General features: G+C 36.7%; 6 protein-coding genes and 1 non-coding gene across 7 annotated transcripts; 5 read left to right on the plus strand and 2 right to left on the minus strand.

Annotated features, from left to right (window-relative positions):
- Window positions 1-2,627: 2,627 nt before the first annotated feature.
- Window positions 2,628-3,875, plus strand: B0P05DRAFT_572950 (uncharacterized protein; the record flags this gene model as incomplete). Its single annotated transcript, XM_051581469.1, has 4 exons — window positions 2,628-3,066; window positions 3,146-3,581; window positions 3,794-3,811; window positions 3,857-3,875. 4 exons carry the CDS (start codon window positions 2,628-2,630, stop codon window positions 3,873-3,875), a joined length of 912 nt encoding a protein of 303 aa, XP_051433133.1.
- Window positions 3,876-3,951: 76 nt separating this feature from the next.
- On the plus strand, window positions 3,952-4,613 carry B0P05DRAFT_572951 (uncharacterized protein; the record flags this gene model as incomplete). The annotated part of the gene is made up of 2 exons (XM_051581470.1): window positions 3,952-4,558; window positions 4,594-4,613. The coding sequence occupies 2 exons, from the start codon at window positions 3,952-3,954 to the stop codon at window positions 4,611-4,613; spliced, it is 627 nt and encodes a 208-aa protein (XP_051433134.1).
- A 203-nt stretch (window positions 4,614-4,816) lies between these two features.
- On the minus strand, window positions 4,817-5,728 carry B0P05DRAFT_572952 (uncharacterized protein; the record flags this gene model as incomplete). The annotated part of the gene is made up of 1 exon (XM_051581471.1): window positions 4,817-5,728. One exon carries the CDS (start codon window positions 5,726-5,728, stop codon window positions 4,817-4,819), a length of 912 nt encoding a protein of 303 aa, XP_051433135.1.
- Window positions 5,729-7,734: 2,006 nt separating this feature from the next.
- On the plus strand, window positions 7,735-7,816 carry B0P05DRAFT_t62. Its single transcript has one exon. It is a non-coding gene; the product is annotated as a tRNA-Ser (tRNA).
- Window positions 7,817-8,746: 930 nt separating this feature from the next.
- Window positions 8,747-14,030, minus strand: B0P05DRAFT_473345 (uncharacterized protein; the record flags this gene model as incomplete). Its single annotated transcript, XM_051574731.1, has 4 exons — window positions 8,747-10,029; window positions 10,096-13,203; window positions 13,269-13,309; window positions 13,369-14,030. 4 exons carry the CDS (start codon window positions 14,028-14,030, stop codon window positions 8,747-8,749), a joined length of 5,094 nt encoding a protein of 1,697 aa, XP_051433136.1.
- A 2,636-nt stretch (window positions 14,031-16,666) lies between these two features.
- Window positions 16,667-18,487, plus strand: B0P05DRAFT_588684 (amidase signature domain-containing protein; the record flags this gene model as incomplete). The annotated part of the gene is made up of 8 exons (XM_051582679.1): window positions 16,667-16,711; window positions 16,757-16,901; window positions 16,953-17,051; window positions 17,099-17,195; window positions 17,245-17,367; window positions 17,417-17,922; window positions 17,982-18,096; window positions 18,148-18,487. 8 exons carry the CDS (start codon window positions 16,667-16,669, stop codon window positions 18,485-18,487), a joined length of 1,470 nt encoding a protein of 489 aa, XP_051433137.1.
- A 178-nt stretch (window positions 18,488-18,665) lies between these two features.
- Window positions 18,666-21,744, plus strand: B0P05DRAFT_572955 (uncharacterized protein; the record flags this gene model as incomplete). Its single annotated transcript, XM_051581472.1, has 9 exons — window positions 18,666-18,799; window positions 18,851-18,993; window positions 19,045-19,130; window positions 19,178-19,249; window positions 19,299-19,634; window positions 19,700-20,672; window positions 20,724-21,137; window positions 21,186-21,291; window positions 21,336-21,744. The coding sequence occupies 9 exons, from the start codon at window positions 18,666-18,668 to the stop codon at window positions 21,742-21,744; spliced, it is 2,673 nt and encodes an 890-aa protein (XP_051433138.1).
- Between the last annotated feature and the right edge of the window lie 58 nt (window positions 21,745-21,802).

Below are 21,802 nucleotides of genomic sequence, written 5' to 3' on the forward strand. Positions count from 1 at the left end.
TCTTCTGATATACAAGCGTAGATTTACGCTAAATAATTAAACAGGCTATCATAAAGATTACATATATATGAAATAGGTGCTTGTCCATAACTGGAAAGGCCAGAAATTAAAATATGATGGGATGTAAAAAAAAAAAAAAAAAACTATTGTTTGCCAGACATATTTTGCTTACAAATAAGATAGGCTGTTTACACATAGATCAGTTGGAGATCTTTATAGTAGACTGTTTTAGTGAACATTGCATTTGTTGTCCTTTAAAGGGCCTGAAAGCTTAGCCACTGTTAGCCAGATTGAGCTATGCGTTAGCCAAAACGTTTTTTTTTATTGCCATCAAAACAACATACTGACAAGATTTATGTATATGAGTATTACTTATGTAACAGAGATACCAAGAAAATGGATGCTTCAAGGCTAAAGAAGAGAACATTCCATACAGATCTTTTTTTTTTTGGGGGAAACGGAGGTACTGTAGAGCCCATTTGTAAAAGCATGAATGCTTAATAACATCTATGGTACCTTTGAAGTCGATTTGAACCCAAAAAGGCAACTTGTAAAAAAAGGCCAAAGACCTCTCAAATCATAGGGTGCTATTCATGAAAATCTTTGTTTTGACAACTTTTGATCTTCTTTTTGTCTTACGGGTTACTCCTTTGACGCTTGCTGATTTCCGACAGTTAATGTCTTTGGTCATTCACTTTTTGCGCAAAAATATATTCCCTGTTATTCCTTGGAAAGTATGGAGTTTGTCAAAAGAAAAAGGTAGACTCGGTGTAATGGACATTCAAGTTCAAGCTTCGGCTCTGTATTTTTGGTGGCTGCATCCTTTGCTAGCTTATGATCAAGATGTTATTGATTCTCATCCTGTCTCGTATCTGCTTAGCTTCCATATTTGTAATGTCAATAGCTGTAACTATTTGCTAATGCTCGCCTTAATACTGTTACCGCTATGGTCCTGCCTTTGCAAGCTGTGCTTTACGTTCCTCCTTCTTCGTCTTTTGTGGTTCCCCTCCGTGTCAAAAAAATGATGGTAGTAGATGTCTTTCAATATGATACTCGCCTTTATTTTTTTCACTGGAAAGATACTCGTGGTCCTGCCTTACTTAACTGGAAGCGCACACCCACAACAGTGTTTAGAGGTCTTGATTCTGGGAGTTTGAAACTTCAGCCATTTTTAGTTCTGCTTGTAGTCCTGCTCCACTTGTAGACTTGACGGTCTCATTTGCGCCCTTGATCAACCAATTTCGGTTCCAAGATAATCAATTGCTCGGCAATATTAAGGCTTCGCTAAGACATTTCGTCAGTCAGTTCTCTCGTCTGTGATTCCTCCGTTGGCCTTGAGAACTATTACAGAGGTACAGTGGAAATTCTTTTGGTCCCTGCCATTTACCTCTATTCAACGTAATGTGACATACCGGTATATCTTGGGATGTATTCCTCATCGTCGATTCTTACATTTTATTATGCCTCGTGTGTTTGACTCTCCCTTCTGTCCGGTGTGCTTAACTACCACTGACTCTATTAGCCATATGCTCTTTCATTGTCCAACTAAAGAGAAGGTATAGCAGGAAATCATCTTTGAGTTTCTTTGGCCTACCACCTTAATATCTGATATCAAAGAGGCTCTTCTGTCCCTGGACTTCTCGTACATCTGGTACTGCCAATAGAAAGGAATCAAACCATACCGAATCCTCATAATAACTCTTTCACAAATTTGGCTTGCTTATATGAGACTTATCTTTGACAAGACCTCCATTATATCCACAGCAATATTGGCAAGCATCCGATCCAATGTTCGTCAGACCATTGAAGAGGATCAATGCCATTCATTCCCATAACCTCTACATTGTTTATTTTATTTTAAATTTTTTTTCTTTTATCGTATTTCTATTTAGTTATTATATTTTATATCAGTTCTTAGCATTATCTCAATTGCACCCGCCTCTTCACTTTGACCATTACTCTTAGTGTACGCGGTTCAATCAATAAACACAACTTAAAAAAAAATAAATAAAAAAAGGATCTTCTTTTTGACGCTACAAGACGAAAATTAAAGCTATCTACCAGCATGAATACTCAAAATGACCGCCAAAGACTTTAGTTTTTGAACAAAGTGTTTGCTTACCAATTGTACTACAAAAATGATATGATATGAGCATTCCTGCACATTTTCTCAATATTTTAGCAGTAAATCTAATATCTCCTTTACATCAACAGAATTATAAATTTAAGGTCTTTAACTTTTGTCACTAAACTAAAGCCAAATAGCTGCGTTTTTATGTAGTTCTAAGCAAAGGCTTGATTTTTGATCGACTTGAAGAAATCTGGTCGATCCGTTTTCAATCTCCGATATACTGCCTATTTGTGTATGCATGATACCTTAGTGCTATTCAAGACACACAAAGTCAAAGAGACTGTGTCTATGCACATTCAAGAAAGTCATTCAGAAGATAAATTCGAATCACCTAGAATAGAAACATTAGTGCATTTACTATTGAAATAAGGACTACATGAAATCGACTCGTATGCGGTAACCGAATTTCATGTGACATCACTTTATAAATGTCGCGTTATATGTTTTCAAACTTTTTTTTCTTTTTTTTTTTTTTTTTTTTTTTTCTTACAACGCTATGTCTGACAACAACAATAAAGAAGAGGACACATCAAAACAAGAGCAACAAAAAGACTTGAACTTTTCAATCCAAGATATTCTCGAAAATAACCATCAAAACGCGTTTTCTGTTGCTCAGCCTACTTTTCGTAACCAAAATACACATTCTGTTTCATACAATAACCTGCCTGCTGAGATCCAACACTTGTTTGATATGCCTTCCGCAGATAACAATTATCCCAGCAATCAATGGTCCGGTAGATCTTCGCCTCTTACTCGTGTACAGTCCAATCCAACACCACAGAGTTCACCTCAGACCTCCCCTATGACGACCCATTCATCACCTATTATGGCAACAGCACCTTCATCTTCTGTCCATTCTTCCCCATCACAACAGCCTATTCCAATTGCGCCACAACAGACACAGCAAGTACAACCAGCACAACCAGCCAGTGCAGGTAATGTATCTATAAAAAGATGAGGATGGGGGGTTTTTTTTTCTAATAGGATCCATAGCTGCCTCTATGACATTGTTAGACAATCTCACTGCTCAACTTTCTTCCGATCGGAAAGAACGATTCATTGAGCTCTTTAGACAACTACAAAGCAATTCAGTTACTGCTAATCAATTTTTGGCACAAGCAAAGCAATTGCTGGATCAGCAACAATATCAGCAATTAGAGAATCTCAAAAGTAAACCAGTTCAGCGCCCATCTCCTAATAGACCCTCGCCTCATATACCACACAAGACTATATCGAGTTCGCAATTACGCGCTGAAGATGCCCAGCGTGCTATGTCTGGTTTGATCAGAACACCCCAAGCTAAAAGAACAAGAGCATCTGATATACCCGCACAACCATTGCCTCCACTCTATAGATCCAATACAGCACCACAATCTCCACAATCAGTGCAACAGCAAATGAAGCAACATTTAATGCAACAACAACCAATGCAATCATTACCAGTACAACCGTCACCTCCTCCACAACCATCATCATCATCATCGACTTTACCAGCAACAACACCGGTAGCAACAGCACCGTCACCAGTACCAGTAACAGTACCAACAGCAGCACCAGTAACAGCACCACCTCCACCATCAGCACCAGCACCAGCAACTATAGAGGAAGTAGCAGAAGCAGAAACATTGACCCAAGATTTCATGAACACAGACATGTTGGCAGACATATTAACCAAAATAAGTAAGCTATGATATATTTTGGTCTTTGCATTCACACTGTTTATAGCTTCGACCAATCACCTTAAATTAAGCACTGATGTAGTTGCATTAATAGCACTTGCTACAGAAAAGCGTCTTCATCAACTCTTGGTCCATATGACAATGGCTTCAAAACATCGTGTTGATTCACAAACATTTACTCAACCACCTATGAATCCAGATGGCCATCATCCATTTAAAATCATGGATATTCAAGATATCAAAAAACAATTGTTAGCAATCGAACGTGTTGAGCGTGAAGAAGAACGAAAGCGTAAAGAAATTTTGATGGAAAGAGAACGAAAAGCTATGTTGGGTGATGAAGCTGAGGATGATGATCGACCTATGAAAAAGAAGAAAAAGAAAGATATGGGACCTGGTGTCACTGCAAGGTACATGAGTGATGATGTGCGCAACAAGACCACAAATGAAACTGCATTGATGATTGCAGGTGGTGTAATGAAGAGTTGGATGTTGACGGGTATGAACACATCTGTACCAAAAGAAAAGAAAGAGACTGTCACATCACCGCCCCAATTACCACCAGCACCACAACCTCCTCAACAACAGCAACAGCAACACCAACAGCAACACCAACAGCAACAACAACAACAACAACAACAACAACAACAACAACAACAACAACAACAACAACAACAACAACAGCAGCAACAGCAACAACATTTTGAAACAGATGAACAACCAAGAGGAAGAGGTAGACCAAGGAGACGTAAGTCAGGGAGTGGAGCTGAACTTGGCAAAAAGACAAAGCAGTTTACGAATAGACAACCACAATCTGAGGCAGGATTGTTTTTGCCTCCTTCGACCATCGGCCGTCCTCATCGATTAGAACAAGGTACACGTAAAGTCACGATGCGCGATGCTTTATTTGTATTGGAAGACGAATACGAAAATAAGACAAATTCTGTTCGACGTACTTTGTTAAAAGCCTATGCTCATTATTTGAAATAAAAAAGAAAGAAAAAAGCTACTCTAATTCTTTACGTATGGATTGAAGGAAATCCGTCACACTTGCTTCATCGACTGTTGGCTGAACTGTGGGTACTTTGTCTGGTGTCAATGGGTGCTTCTTGGCTTGTAAAGCAGCTTTTCGAGCACGAATCTTGGCTGCATTCTGTGTCATCATTTGCTTGCGTTTATTGGCAGCAGAGACAGTAGATTGACGTGCCTGTTCTGTTTCTTGCCTAAGTTTATTAAGTTTGTCCATTTGGGCCTGACGTTCTTGTTCATCTTTCGAAAACTGATAAAAACCAACACCTTTGGTTCTGATTTCTCGATCTGCTTCATAATGATTCAAGTTGGATCTATCTGCCTTTTCATAATCCAGTAAAGGTCGTAGTTTCTCTCTCTTTTCTTCTTCTTCTTTTTCAGGATTCATTGTCGAACCCACTTGACTTTGACGTACAATACGTGTACGTCCAAACTCGTCTTCAATCTCTACCCATGGATCGCTATCTTCTTGGCTATCGGTACGTCTCTTTTTGTTCTTTGTATGTTCTTTTTCTAGTTCGCGCTCTTGCATGTACTTTTTATCAAAGTCAATCAATGGCATCTTTTCTTCGTCTTCTTCATCAAACTCAATTTCGCCTGCTTGCATAGCTTCGTAATATCTAGCTTTTTTCTCTAGTTGTTCTCGACTGCGAACAAGAACATCGGTCTCGACAGCAGGTAATGCCAGTGTGTCATTCTTGCTGCGATCTTGAATGCCCTTGTTTTGTCTTGACCAAACAGTAGGTTTTTTGTCTGGTCGACGCGCTGTTACTTGTTTGCCTTGACTTGATCGTGTCTTTTCGAATTGATCCAAGTGTTGAGCCAGTTCGGCTTTGAGATCAATCGCTGAAGTTGCACTCACGTTCTTGATAGGATTACCCTTTTGCATGATAAATGGATGTAGAGAAAAAAAATGACTTTTGTTTTCAGTTCATCTAGAAAGCAATTTTATCTAAAATTACAAAGCTGATATTCTAATAATGATACACAAGGCGTTTACTGTAGTGAAGCATAATAAAAAAAAAACTTTATAGAATGTATTAAAATACATATCAGGTATTTATATTGCAAAAGATGTATGTTACAAAAAAGAACCGAAATCGAATTCTTGAATTTTTCTCAACATCCCAGTAGTAGACCTACCACTTTTTATGTATCAATGGATACGCCTTGATCATATCTGCAAATCATACACGTATGTTTCTGTGGTAACTTTTTTGTTTTATATACTTTACATCAAATTTATATCTTTGAGCCTCTTACTGACCACATCTTTGCCAAAACAAATTTCTTATGCATTATTGCCTTTCTTTCTTAGGGACTATTGTCGATTAGACATGTTTCCAGAGTACCGGATAGTATTATTTTCTACTTTAATTCATTGTATTTCAGTAACAACCTCGGATCTCTTATTCAAATCGCACTAACACACGTTGTCCGACAAAATCACATGACATTTTATCAACTGTAAGCATATATATGATTTTGTTTGTTACAACATGATACGTTTGTGGTGCTGGAGTGTGAAATACGGCTTAGTAGTTTAAGCAGTAGTTCTGAATAGATCAATGTATTTCCAGTTAGTATGTTGTTCTTTCAATTAAATTAAGTCGAATATTTTATATTCCAGTTTGTTGTTAACATATATGAATTCATATGCATAGATCAATAAATGATGATCATGGCAAAAGACCAGATCACATCTATGGCAATTGCAATGGATCTATAGTCACTGACATTCACTCATTCTACTAGAAGTACTACATCATCCTCATAGACAGAGACTATAAACCTATTGACTCTGTTATTATCAATGGCCCTCATAAAGTGACAGTTAGAGCTGACAAATACATTAGCATTTGTTGTGAACATATAGAATCTATATGCATATGATGACCTGACATTAAATAAGTCTTCATTTACATACTAAAAATATATCATAATCCATTTACATCAGAAATAGACATAAAAGAACCTCTTGTACTGAATAAGACAAAGTATCTTTTAATAGATCAAGACGTATAACCGAAGTCCATAATTTACATTATTTAATTAATTTAAAGTAGTCTATGATAATAGAGACTCAGTCATTTGCATGAACTCTACTACTACTTACTCCGACATCTCTTCATATATAAATACCTAGAGAATGAAGAGCTAGAAAATGACAGATATATATTTTGGGATAATAAAACCTATACAAGTTCTAATCGACTTCTTTGTTTTTATCTTCTCTCTTACATCACAACAACAACATATAGCAATTGTGTGATATAATCACTAATAAAATGGTCAAATCAATAAGTCGATTAGAACCAAAACGGCCCAAAAGAAGTCTTCTTTATTAAAGGTTATATTTTGTATTGTATTTATACTGTTTGTATGATAATTGATTATCCTTAATTTGGGACTGAGTGTGTATACACTAGCTAATCGGTTGAGTGGATTAAGGTACACAAGAACTGGGTACATGATCAGGGCACAGACCTCGTCTACCATTGGTATTGATGCAGATGTCAATTTGTGATTATGTGATGGTCTGATCTTTAACATGTTTAAACTAAGATAGAAGACATCCATCGAAGCTGCGGATAAAACTGTGATTGAAAGATATATTTATACATGATATTAATACTTGCTCTTTTAAGGCATAACTAGTGTAAGAAGGGATGAATAATGCTGTGTATACAACAAATTGAAAGATAACATTTTCTTGGAGAAATAAAAACCTATACAAGTTCTAACGGATTTTCTCTGTGTTCTTACCTTTTCTCTTATTTAATATCTACTCTCTCTTTATCTCACAACAGTTAGCATGATAAAACTACCATAAAAACTGCGAAAGAAAATAAAAAATGATTTAAGTAATTATGCACACATGACAAAGCATCTGAAGTCGCTTTGTCCGAGTGGTTAAGGAGTATGACTAGAAATCATATAGGCTCTGCCTGCGCAGGTTCAAATCCTGCAGGCGACGATATCTTTTGCCATTATTTCTTTTTATCGGAGCTTCAATCATGAAAAGTATGAAAATTTCAAGAGTATGTTATGGACAAGGATAGACTTTTTTTGTTTTAAGACATAGAATCGAGCAATTGAAGTGGTTGATTCAGTCTAAGGAAAGCCTGTATATAACTAGTATTAAATCTTAAATTGCTCGGTTATAAATGTTCTTTTGTAATGAAAGATATAAAATAAAACACTGAAAAGAAATGATAAAGTAAACATTATCATTCAGTTAATAAGAAAGGTTTGGTTATTAACCAAAAGCATAATTCAAGCTAAGAAACATTACCAGAATCTTTATTGATTGATGGTTTGTGTATTTGTCTATAAGTATAGTAACTAGTGATTTGGTGAAATCAATTTGAAATTTACTTTCATCATTAGAATTGTAAAGTAAAAAAGACTATTCAAAAACATCCAAGTCATTTGAATCAGAAGCGTTTTGTCCAAAGAAGGGCTTAAATAAAGAGCAAAATCTATACATCATGCTTTCAGGTACGATGTAAGATAGCTATAGTGCTAATAATGAAATAAGCTGTAGTAAGGTAAAAAGATTGCTTCAGTATGAATTTAGTAAAAATGGTAACCACACACTAATAAGAAACTTGAGAAATAAGGTTCGAATCATTAGCTATGAGTAGATAATCTCCTTTCTAGTAGTTAAACTTAAAGAAATCAATCGAGTCTTTACTACATAATCAAAGGAAAAAGTGATAGGCAAGCCGAATTGTTCGGTTACTGACTGTTTACTATTCGTAAAGACTAATAGATGAACTATACATCGGCTTATTTAAAAAAGAGGGGATAATTATGAATATGTATACATGGATAGAAGCGATAGAATATATAAATTATGTAAAGAGACAAAGGAAGGGAAAGGATTATAGTAGAGCATCAAAGATTAAAAAGGCAGATCCCACCAATGCTTGCTAGTTGTTGTAGCGGCTTCTGTTTTTTCTGGAGAAGTGATTGTTGCATCCGTAGTTTTTGTTGGCTCAGAGGTGGTAGTCGTCTTCGTTGTTGTTGTTGTTATTGTTGTCGTCGCTTCAACTGTTGTTATCTCTGTTTTTTCAGAAGTAGTATTTGTAACAGTTGCTGAGTTGTCAGTAGCTGTAGTCGTGACCTCAGTGACGCTTTCTGTAGTAGTCTTAGTAGATACATTAGAAGTTGTTGTTTGAGTCAAAGAAATTGACGATAATGGAACAGAAGAAGCAACACTACTTGTGGGCGATTTACCAGACAAAATATCCTTAAGCACCTGCTCAAATGTATTAGGATCAGTAATTGATGTAAGGTTGGAGGGAAGCTTCAATGAAGAAAGCGAATTGGGACTAATACCAATAGGAGGAAGACCATCGATTGAGATACTAAAGGGAACCTTGTCTTGATAATAAAACAAGTTTGTCGTATAGCCATCACCAACAACTACTGTCACATTTTGTTGCACGTCAAAGTACTTATTAGGGTCAAGCAGCAAACCTAGCATTTGACCAAGATGTTCAATGCCACCACTGACAATCTTAACGGGCCAATCATCGGTTGTTATGGAGCCACCTGCAGGAACGGTCGCAGCACTAGGAGGAGTGTAGTCAATAGTACCTACAGTAAATGGTGCAGCACCAGAGGAAGGTTTAAAGACAACAGAGGCTTGTACTCTTGTAATAGAGTAAGAAGTCTTCAAAGGATTTCTAAGAGTGATGGCAGAAGAAGCCTGGTTTAAAAGAATGAGGCCAATAATGCTTCCCTTGACAGCAATTTGTGAAATTAGATTGGCATTCATACCAGTCATTTCTGTCGCAAGCTTGACAGAAGATAGAGCAGGAACAAGCGGAGCAATCTTGGTGGATTCAGTAGAGCCTTGAATAGTTAAAGGGACTTTGGCGCCAGTCAAGTAGTCACTAAAGATCTTCTCAATAGCCTTGGTATTAGTAGACTTTTCTCCCAAATGCAATTCACCACTAAAAGTCTTTGTGCCCGGAGGAATAATAACAGCCTTGAGATAAGAGCGACCAATCACTGAATTGAACTCATTCATGACAATATCGAAATTGATATCGCCAGCTGTAATCGTGATGTTGGAAGGATTCGTGAGATCAAAACTAAAGTTAAGGATAGTATATCCAGAAGTGCCACCAACAACATAGGGTGTAGGAAGAGTGATTTTGCCACCAAAATTATTGAAACCTACAGATAGATATAAATATGTAACCTATTTTGATATTATCAATGAAAAAAAAAAAAAAAGCTTACCGTTCAACATAGTATCCACATTAAATTCAATGTTATTAAGACTAAGAGCACCGACAGCTGTTTCTGCTACTGCATTGGAAAATCCTTGTAGATCAAAGGTGACGCTGTTTGTCATTGTTAGCAATTGAACAAAACCAGTAAAGACTGTCTTGTCAATAACCTTAAATGGTACATTGTTGAACTGTGTTGTAACCAAGCCAGTAGAACTAGTAGTGGCCTTCTCATCAGGAATAGCGAGCGATGCAACCTCAGTACCATGATAGTTAGCAACCACCTTCATGTTAAGCTTGCTGACGCCAAGAGGGAAACCAAATGGGCTCTTCAGTTGAGCTTGAACATTATTAGAACTGGTAGGAGGGGCCCAAGCATCTTTGGTAAAATCGAGCTGCATGTCTTTCAAAGTAATGGCAGGAATCAGTTTGGGCTTTGTCTTTGGGCCAGGTAATACAACGTTTTCAATAGTCAATGTCTTGAAAGCAGTTGTAAGCCAGCCGACTTGACCATTAGGACCAGATCCGGAAACACCCTTGACATCAAGAATAGAATTGTTTGCGTCGAGATAGTTTTCAAACACTTCTGTAATAGCAGCAATGCCAGAAGAAGAATCTTGAGGAATTAAACGGCCTTTCATAGAAATACTAGCTGTTCCTTGAGGAGGAAAAATAGCTGCGCCGTTAGATGCAAGTGGGCCGAGATCAACACCTTTGTAGAACGATTCAAATGCAACACCAGAAAGATTAAAGCCGACTTGACTTGGGTTTTTGATGGTTGTTTGTGCTGTAAGAGTGATACCATCAGCAGGATCATTTGAGGGTAAATCAAATGAATTGATAGTCACTGCGTCTTTGAATCCTTGAGCACCAGCAAGAGTGACAAACTTCTCCATAGTAATCTTTGTGAAAGTGAAACCTAAAGCAGTGGCACTTACGTCTTTTGTAGTGATGTCCCACACAAAGTCCTTGTTATTGATCAAATAAGAAGAGAAAGTAGCCATGTCTTCTGTGTTGGCAATCGTGAATCTACCAGTGACATCAAAGGAGGCACCCACGTCTGCCTTGGCTTGAATGTCTGGCATAGATACAGTACCAAGTGTCTTTCCTTGCCATGAAACAGTAAGAGGTGATGGGAAACTAATAGTAGCATCCATAGGACCAGACTTAGTAATACTACCTTTCATTTGAACAGTGAAATCATTTTCAGTAGGTGCTGACAAAATAATACTTTCAAACCCAAGAACAGCTCCATCCACAATTTGTTGGACAATAGGCTGACCAACAATAGGAATCAAAGAAGTGATGGAATTGTCTGTTGCAATTGCAACGCTGGATTGAGAGAATGCCAAATCATCAGTGTATTGGCCAATTGTCAAACCAGAAGAGAGAGTCAAGTCAACCTTCAAAGCTTTCATAGCCTCCATGACATAAGAAGAGATATTAAAATCCTTAAAAAGACTTGAGTCCACTTGAACATTTTCTTGACCAGCAATATTAAAGCCTCCTAAACCAAGTAGCCCATCAAGAGCACGAGTATCCAAATTTGCTTGAACAGCCAATGTACGTAACAACAAAGCAATGGAAGCAGGTTCAATGTTCATCGTCATACTAAGCTGTTGAGACTGAGCTACTGATTTACCAGAAACAATAAATGGGTTACTGCTAATGTCTTGGTCGATATTTCCAACAGGCATACCGTTGTATGTAGCAGCAGCAGTGACTTTAGTGATAGATAAACCGGCACTGAATGGATTTGCAAGAAATACTTTAACACCCACAACGCCATTTTGTGTAGTTTCTGACAAAATAGACAAAGCACCACCTTGAATCAAAGCTGTCTTAAGGCCCGGAAGAGTTGAACTAAGGCTAACGGCGCTTAAAGGCTCAATAAGTGATTCGATTGTGGTTGATTTGCTGTATCCAGTGATGTCAACGCCATTATCTTGACCCATTACAAATGTACTTAGTAAATTTTGACCAACATCAGACGACTTCGGATTAAACATAGCAGACGCCATAACAGTGTTTTCGCCACGAGCCAGAGAGAGACCTTTTAATGTAACCAAACCAAGTTCTTCACCACTGGCACCCATAATAAAACTGACGTCTCCAGTAGAGATACTGAAATCAGAAGGGTTGGTCATGGAAACGTTGATAGATAACAAGAGATTATCAGAGGTCCCACCAATAACATCAATAGAATGGATGACAGTAGCGGTGCTGTTCAAGAATTGGAGGCCTCGAAGAGAAGTAGGAACGCTGAAGCTAATTCCGCCTAGAGTGATAGGACCAATAGGTGTATTTGTTTTGGTAGAAGCATTACCAGAAACCATAAAAGTATATTTGTCCGATGCTGTCAAAGCATATGTATATTTATCAAAGACACTTTCTTCTCCAGGAATACCAGCAATGACGTTGTTGTTTAATGCAAATTGAAGAGTACCAGACTTTTGATCACTAACAGCTGGAACCATGGGGACCTGAATGACTGCAAAATCAGTCGATACTGTTTTGGAGGAGTTGACAGCAAGAGAAATATTTTGAGTGACTTGAGTAATATTCAAGCTAAATCCAAATGGTATTTGAAAGTTTGCAACAACGTTGGGTGCAGTGACAATAGGAGCATATGGACTAGCAGCATCAAATTTCAAGTCTAATTTGCCCATATCAACAGCATTGATAATCCTGAGTGGCTTGGAAGCACTTAATGCAACATTCAGCTTCACTGTTTTGAAACCTTCAGATAGCCAAGTGATAGGACTCACACCATCAGGAGCAGCAGAAATGCCTGTAGCGGATGTGTTGGATAACTTGCCAGATACATAGTTAGAGAACAGTGTACCGACTTTCTGAAGCGAAGTAGAGTCATTTTGAGGAACCAGTGTCCCTTTTAATAAAATATTGTTGTCACCCTTTTGCAAGTTGATGTTTTCAGCTTTGACAGTACCGAGAGCAACACCATCGTAACCTATAGCAAGATTGACTGTGCCTAATTGAACACCAATAGGTGAAGGGCTATTCAAGACAGTGCCTAGTTCAACAAGAATACCACCGTGGGGGTCATCACCTGGAAGTTGGAATGAATTAATTCGAACATTAGGGAAACCATTCATGCCTTTTGTTTTCAGAAATAGTTAGTTTCAAAAGCCTAATTTTTTCTATCGAATTTGCATAACATACCGCTCAAAGTAATTTCCTTGTCAAGATTTACAGTCGCAGTTCTATAGAGAAGAAGTCAGATCTATGTAACTTTGAAGGTTTTTTTTTTTTTCTCAATTACCTTGTTAGGGCAGTAATATCTAGTTTTCCTCTGAGTGTCCATTTGAATGTTTCTACAGCCAACATGTCTTGTGCAAAAGAAGCAAAAGCAGTTTGATCTTTGATCAAGAAAGGAGTGATAGCATTTAAGGAGCCATGACCAGCAGCAATACTTGTGCCATTAAACAGATAGATGGAGCCTAACGTTTGATCCTTGTAGAGAACTTCAATGGGATTATGAAACTTGATATCAGCAGAAAATGGACCTGTGTCGCTTAAGCTGCTTTCTATATTCATATAAAAAGTTGAATTCATGTCATCACCATCTCTTTTACTATAAGTAAGACCATTGAGAGCATCTGGTTTGGTAAAAGTGATTTGAGCCGCATTGACATCAATCTTAGCTTTGTTCATCAAGGACTGAGCAATCATAGGGAAGAATACATATAAGGCTAAAATAACAACGACAATAATAACAATCACAGTGATAATAGAACAAATAATCCAATATTTCTTTCTTTTGTAGATTGGTCTTTTTCTCGGGGCTGTTGGTTTTTCAGAGTATTCTTCCATCAAGTCATGATTGTCAATACTTTTGTTTTCATTAGGATGGTATTCTCCATCATTACTTTGCTGATCTGAAACGACAGCATAGTCATGCGTATGATACGTATGATCAGCCATCAATGATTATTGATTAAAAAAAAAAAAAGAGTGGAGACAATTAGAGAAAAAAAAGGAATGTATCTTGAAGTATAAAAGAAGCTCTCTTTTTCTCACTTGTTCCGATGCTCTTTATAAGCAATATTTTTTTTTTGGATGATTCATGTCAACGGTAACATTTTGTTAAACACTGAATTATCTGAGCTATTCTTTTAGGGAATACAGAACACGATGGTGACTAGAAAGAGAAAATGAATTGAGGCATGTGAATTACCCACAGAATATTAATTTTAAATGACAAGCAGGACAGTGTGTACAATGAGAGAAATGCATTGTTCTGTGATGAGTAGATGAACTGCTATACCTGTTTATTCTAAAAAATATACATGCACCCAGCAAAAAAAAAAAAGCGTATGGGGAAGATGTTTATTACCCATTTACGAATGAACTTGTGAAATATATTGATTTTCGTTTTGGTTTAGCATAAATTTAGATTTATTTATAAATTGTATGTTACAATGAAAAAAGAGAGAGAGAGAAAGAGAAAGAATGTCGTTAAAGTACTCTGTACGTTATGACATGTCAACACAATCTCTGTGCGTCTGTGTTTCATGCTCTTTTGTTGGGTATTTTAAAGCATACTGCATAAAGAAAGCAAACCAATATATAAGAATAATGGCTTCTAGCAACCAAGTGATCTACTCTATTTGTTCATAAGAAAGCTCTACCAAAAAAGTGTTAGTAACTGTAGCACAGATTTTCACAAAGCACGACTCCGAAATGAACAGTGAGAAAAAAAACAAAGAACAAACAATCAGCTTTATTTTATATGTAAATCAAGCTATGTAATCATGAGAAAATTATAATATAAAAACGAAACAAAGTGACATATTTTCTCTATTTAATTATGTTGACAGATTAGTCACAACTGTAATAGTAACATCTCACAATAATCAGAAGATGCGGTGTCTAACTCATGTCAAGAGTTCTTGTACTTGTATGAATAGTACAATGTACTATTTCTCATACAAATTTGTTGTTTTCTATCTCTTAGTGTAGCCTGTCAATTTTCTATACGTTTTCTTTTTCAATTCTCTTTTAAGCAGACATATCTAAGGCAATAAAATCAAAACATTTGGTTGCTTTTTAGGCACCTGTGTTACATTTTATACATTTACAAATCAAGAATAAATTACACAAAGGGAGAAATTTTTCTGCATCTGTAATTAAATCCATGAATGCATGAAAACATTTAAAGAGACAAGGAAGCAATGGGCCATTCAGACAAGTACGAAAAAATAAGAAAAAGTAGAAACCTCCGGAAAAGCACAATTAAGACTTTCACTAATACATTTTTACAATAAAGCGCATATTTTTTCTTATCAGAACCTGTTTCAAAACTTCTTGTAAAACATCAAGTGCCACAATACTACGCTATCAACACAATCAAACAGATTTGCATTTATGTGTTCAAAGAATATTTATCTCTTTTCATTTAGCCATAGATCATCTTCATTCTTCTACTAAGCTATTTTTGCCTACTCAAATAAATATTAAAGCAATACAAAGCATAAAATCATGAGTCTTTACACGTACTTTTAAACAGACTTTTGTTTCAATTCAATTTTCCTAAAATGGGTAACACTCGTATATGTTACATCCTTATTACCTTGTACCTTGAATGATGTCGTAAAACTATACGCTAACCTATCAAAGTCATCGAGCGAGTGCTTTGTTTAACTCTGACAAAGCAGTATTATGTAATTTGCCTGTACGAAACCTTATCATCCTACTTTTTAGAGCATACCTTATTGTTTCTTTGTGATTTCAATACATTATGCAAACCTCAAGATGAAAAAAACTAAAATTGGACGTTGGCTTGTTTCCATCGTGATTTTTCATGAAAAAACTTAAAAAAGTTGCATTCACTCTTTTAAATTATAACAAACTCAAAAGTTTCAGTTCCCTACATTACAGAACTCTATTTGTATACAGTTCTCTACAATTGATACTAAATCAAAGGGGCTGAAATCATCTGATCTCAATTTCATTGTTCAGTAATAAACAGATTCAATCAGTGCATACAAAGAAGTTTGAGTACGCTGTTTCTTTCATTCTAGTTTTTATGTGCTTTTACATCATATTATACTCTTTTATTCAGTTGGATGAAGGGTAAGTCTGACGACATTTGATGTACTGGAATTGACTTTGGCATATAACTTCTAAAAGAGAAAGCATTAGTCTAATGATGTTTCTACCTAAAAACTAAGAAAGCCACATATTACATAAAAAACAACCAACACTTAAAAAGCTTGTAGTACGTAGTTGAACCACCTATCCATTGAAGCTATATCTCTAGTGTTTAGTGGATAGAGAGATAGAGTTGACTGGTAAGTTATGCTTTTTTATCCCTATGCTAATGTATCCATTTTGTAGCATTGAAGCAAATCTAATTTCAAATGCTCTGTATTGTCTAAAAGGCACATTGACCAAAAATTATAGAAAAGATCTATCAAGCGAGTCTTTGTACTTCTCAGTAAGTATCAGGAATAACAGTCTCATTCTAACATTTTTATTGGATGAAATAAATGGGTACAATGCATGATACTACCGGAGCTTTTCACAGGGCCTGTCAATTCGTTATTTTTTTTCTAAACATGCTATCTAGGTCTATTAGAAAAACTGTCCAATTATCAAAAAACGTAAAACACAACCGAGAAAGGCAAATAAACACTAATTCTGTTTAGTATCGATACTCTTCTACACTTGCCCTGAAAGAAGCTTTCGAGAATATTGATCGTCATAACCCATACGTCAACGCGTTTATTTCACTTCATAACCAACAGACACTCGAGGAAAAGGCCAAAGCAGCAGACCAAAGGCGATCTCAAGGTAAGAATTGAATCCAAGTCAAAAACAATACAATTCATTTTTTTTCTGTAGGCGAGTCTCGTAGTTTAATTGATGGCATGACAGTTGCTGTCAAAGACAATATCTGCACAAGTTTTTTGCCCACCACATGTGCCTCTAATATGCTAAAAGGTCATTCATACTAAAAGAGGCAATGTTGCTTATGCCCTTACATATAGATTTTACATCTCCTTATGATGCGACTGTTGTAGAATTGCTAGATAATGCAGGCGCCTTAATTGTAGGAAAGACAAATTTGGATGAATTTGGCATGGGGTGAGCATAAAAAGCCTTTTTTTATATGTCATGTTGATTTGCAATGTAGATCAGCCAATGTTCATAGTGCTTTTGGACCAGTTTTAAATCCAATGTATAAAGGCGAACAACGATCTGCTGGAGGTAGTTCAGGAGGAAGTGCTGCTAGTGTTGCAATGAAGATGTGTACAGCGTAAATAACATGATTCATGCAACACAACTCATTAACAATCATGCTATAGTGCTCTTGGATCAGATACGGGCGGATCAGTTAGAATGCCAGCATCCTATTGTGGACTAGTTGGGTTTAAACCTAGTTATGGCCGTTGTTCTCGACATGGTTTAATAGCTTATGCCAACTCATTAGATACAGTTGGCATCCTGACAAGAAATGTATCTGATTGTGCTAATGTATACGACATTATTTCTTGTTATGACCACCGAGATCCAACCTCCATACCAGAACGACTTAGAACAGAACTCGACTTTAACGATGCACAATTCTTATCAAGGTTTCAAGACAATTTAGAAGGATTAGTAGTGGGTGTTCCACAAGAATTCTATGTGGATTCTCTTTCACCACAAGTGATTGAAGTGTGGCGTAGTGGAATAAAACAACTCGAGAAATTGGGTGCTGAAATTGTTTCTGTCTCTATACCACACTTATCACTCGCCTTACCTGCCTACTATATTATCGCATTAGCAGAAGCAAGTTCAAACCTAGCAAGATATGATGGAATACGTTTTGGTAAATTATAATTAATTAATATTGTTCTAGGCCTTGTAATTTATTGCTTTTCTGTACAGGTCATCGGAGTCCTGATCGTGCAGATCAATTGTTATATCAGGACACACGCTCCAATGGTTTTGGGGATGAAGTGCAGAAGCGTATACTGCTAGGAACGCATGTTTTGACTGCTGGGTATATGTTTAAGAGAAAAAAAAAAGCCAAGAAGTCTAATTCTATTTCTAGAACATATGAAACCTTATTTCTACCAGCTCAAAGTGCCCGAAGCTTAATTCGAAATGAATTTAATAAGGTCTTTAGACATCAAAATCTGCTCCACAAGACAGATACTGGGCAAGTGGACATCTTATTGGCGCCTGGTGCAACATCAATAGCACCCGCATTAAACTCCAAAGAAGGTGTACAACAGTATATTGACGATGTGATGACTTTGCCGGCCAATTTAGTCGGTATTCCTGCACTTACAGTGCCTTTTAGCCAGTCCATTGGTCTTCAATTGTTAGGACAATACGGTTATGACAAATCTATTTTACGTGTAGCAGAACTGATGATGAATCATAATTAAATGGGGTTTCAATATACACGATTTCATTTTCCTCACCAAGAATTAATTATTATCTTGAGCCACGATTTTACTTATATTCCAGCCTCTCTCTCTCTCTCTGCTTTTGTGCTTGTGAAAAGGGGAATTTTTTCTTTCTTTCTTTCTTAACTTTCTTTTTCTTTTCTTTCTATATTCACAAATGGACTCTTACTATGATAACCCAGAAAACTTAACAGGGGAAGAGTGTGAAGATCCCCACTGTCATGGTTGCCAAAAGCCTATTGAAGATGGGTCAGTTGTTCAGTTTGGTGATGGCATTTGGCACTTTGAGTGGTAAAGTACAATAAAAAGAAAAAGAGACAGACTATAACCTATTTTCTATAGTTTCCGTTGTGCCAAGTGTCAAAAACTTGTTGAGTGTTATAGTAACCTGTTGTTGCTAAGAGACGGTAGTCCTATTTGTGAAGACTGTTCCTATAGTTGCAGTGCTTGTCACAAGACAATTAAAGACGAAGCTATCATGACAGGTAAGTAAATAATCATTTCATTGGAATTATGACTTACTTTTGATTGAATAGGCGACGAAGCGTATCATGCAGGCTGTTTCCGCTGTATTCAATGTAGCAAAAAGATCGATGACTTGGTCTTTACACAGACAAGCAAGGTAGGCCATTTGCTTAATTACTCAAATCAACTCATAAACAATGTAAGGGTATTTATTGTACCAAATGCCACGAGACAAGGAAACAACTTAAACTAAAAAGACGAGACGAACGAAACAATGTAAGGAATACAATTTACTCTATGCATTTATATTTAGACGAATCCATAGAGTAAGAACATCACTGCCGAAAATGGAAAATTAGCACCTAATGCTCCTGCTCGACCAACATTTTCTGGATTTCGAAGTTCTTCTACTACGTCCATTGTCAATGCTTATATTGAAGATACATTCAAACCACCCGTTGTTGAATCAAACGATATTTCTGCACTTAATGATATGTTAATGACTCAAAGAAACAGTGAAGAAACATATCGTACCTCAATGGATGGCAATATTGATATTGAAGGCTTGGACGATTCAGCTCAAGTGCGTGAAATTAAAAGAGAACTAAATGAGACAAAGAACCGCCTTAAAGAAGTAGCCGGAAAATTCAACAAGATCAAGGTAAATAAAAAAAGAGCATGAATAATAATCTCATTGATTCATGTTCTCTTTTTTTATTTGGCTAGACTATCAGTAGAAACGCACTTGATGAGTTTCATATGGTGAAAGACTTGTATGCTACAGAAGTACAGGCAAGACGTGATGCAGAAACACAAATTATCCGATTAAAGAGCGAACTCAGTTTTTACCAACAAGCTTCTATCTTTAATGGACACGATTTCATTCATTACAGCAAAGAAGAAATTGAAGAATTAAACACAACACGAACTGATTTAGAACAAATTTGTCATGATCTCAGAATGGAACGAGACAGCCTTATGAGTGAACTTGAGAAGCACTCCAAGAACATTGAAAAGTTATTCGCTAGTCAAAAGCCCCAAGACTTGCATTGGGAAAGACTTCAACATGCTTACCAGCAGCAGTTGGACTCAATGCAAAAAGATATGGCATTAGCAAAGACCAGTTATGCCAAATTAATCAAGGGCAGAGATGACATTATTTCTGATATGATTTTACTCAATTCCAAGAATGCGGAATTGACACAGCTCAATAATGACTTATCGCGCCGTGTCATGGAAAAAGAGCAAGAAGCCAAGGCTGTCTTTGCTGGCATGAGTTTCCTTACAACACCTGAAGACAACAAAACGACAGAAGCAGCACATATTAAACATAGACGCAACCTGTCTACTGGATCTATTGGGATCATCAATCACACCAATACCATACCAGACCTCAAGTCCCCTGAAACAGCCAAATTAGCACAACGTGATAGTTTTAACGGTTCAGCGGCGCCCAAATTATTCAAATTTAGAAGAAACAAGACTGGTTCCATCAAGCATAAGACGAACAACAAAAACGATGAGAAGATCATATCGATACCTTATGACTCCAAATCTCTCGAGCAGGCCTCAGAGAAGAAAGAGTCTGAACAAAGACATGCTGGAAAGCATTATTTTGTTCAACAAAAGTTCCTTAGACCTGGTAAATGTGAATCTTGCGGAGAGAAAATGTGGCGAGTGAATGAATTAAAGTGCGCAGGTAAGAAACAATGTTGTATTAATTATTCTGTGTTCATTTCTATTTTCATAGAATGTGGCATCTTTTGTCATTCCAAGTGCGCTTATAGTGTTCCACAAGCATGTTACAGAAAGTCAAGTTCTGACACTAAATCAGACAGTGATACAGCTCGACTCATGTTTGGTAATGATTTAGTCAAACAAGTACAGGCTGAAAAGGGCAAAATTCCTTTGATTGTTGAGAAATGTATCGAGTCTGTGGAAGCAAGAGGGATGGACTATGAAGGCATCTATCGTAAATCAGGTGGAGTGGGACAAATGAGACAAATTCAGCAAGCATTCGAGAAGGGTGAAATGCCTAATTTAAGCGACGAAGAGAAATGGAATGATATTTGTGCTGTCACTAGTGTTCTCAAGCAGTACTTTAGAGAGCTACCTAATCCTCTCTTTACTTATGAATTACACTCTAAATTTATGGATGCTATGAGTAAGATGTTGAATGGCTAATGACAATGTCATACTAATTATAAAATAGTGATTTCAGATAGCAAGAATCAATTGCAAACAATGACTCAATTGATTCAAACATTACCTATTGAAAACTTCAATACACTCAAGTATCTTATGGAGCATTTGGACAGGTAAAGTTGTTTCTGTTTTCTTTTTTCTTATGTTTTCTACATAGAGTTCAACAAAGAAACAAGGAAAACTTGATGACTTCTAAAAACTTGGCTGTTATTTTTGGTCCTACCCTTTTGCGTGACAAGGATGAAAACCGTGATTTACTGGAAATGAATCACAAGATTAATACGATTGAATACATCCTAAACCATATGAATACTGTCTTTGTGATTGAGACTATGATGGGCAATGCTAATACAGCCATTGGAGCATTGACAGGTTCAGCAAATGCAGATCATCGTCGTGTTCATTTACCTCCTTTTCAACGAGGTGAAGACTTGACTGCCTTGTTAAACAACTACCAGAGCAAAACAGAAGATAATGGAGCACAAAAACCATGTTCTGGAAACATGGACGATAGCATCATAACCTTGCCAGCAGTTCCGCCAAGACAAAATGCAGGCTACATATAGTTGTATATATCATTAGCTTCATTACACATATAGATATTATTGTAATCATCTTTCATTA

The sequence above is a fragment of the Gilbertella persicaria genome, assembly GCF_025201335.1.
Source record: "Gilbertella persicaria strain CBS 190.32 chromosome Unknown B0P05scaffold_29, whole genome shotgun sequence".
Taxonomy (NCBI): domain Eukaryota; kingdom Fungi; phylum Mucoromycota; class Mucoromycetes; order Mucorales; family Choanephoraceae; genus Gilbertella; species Gilbertella persicaria.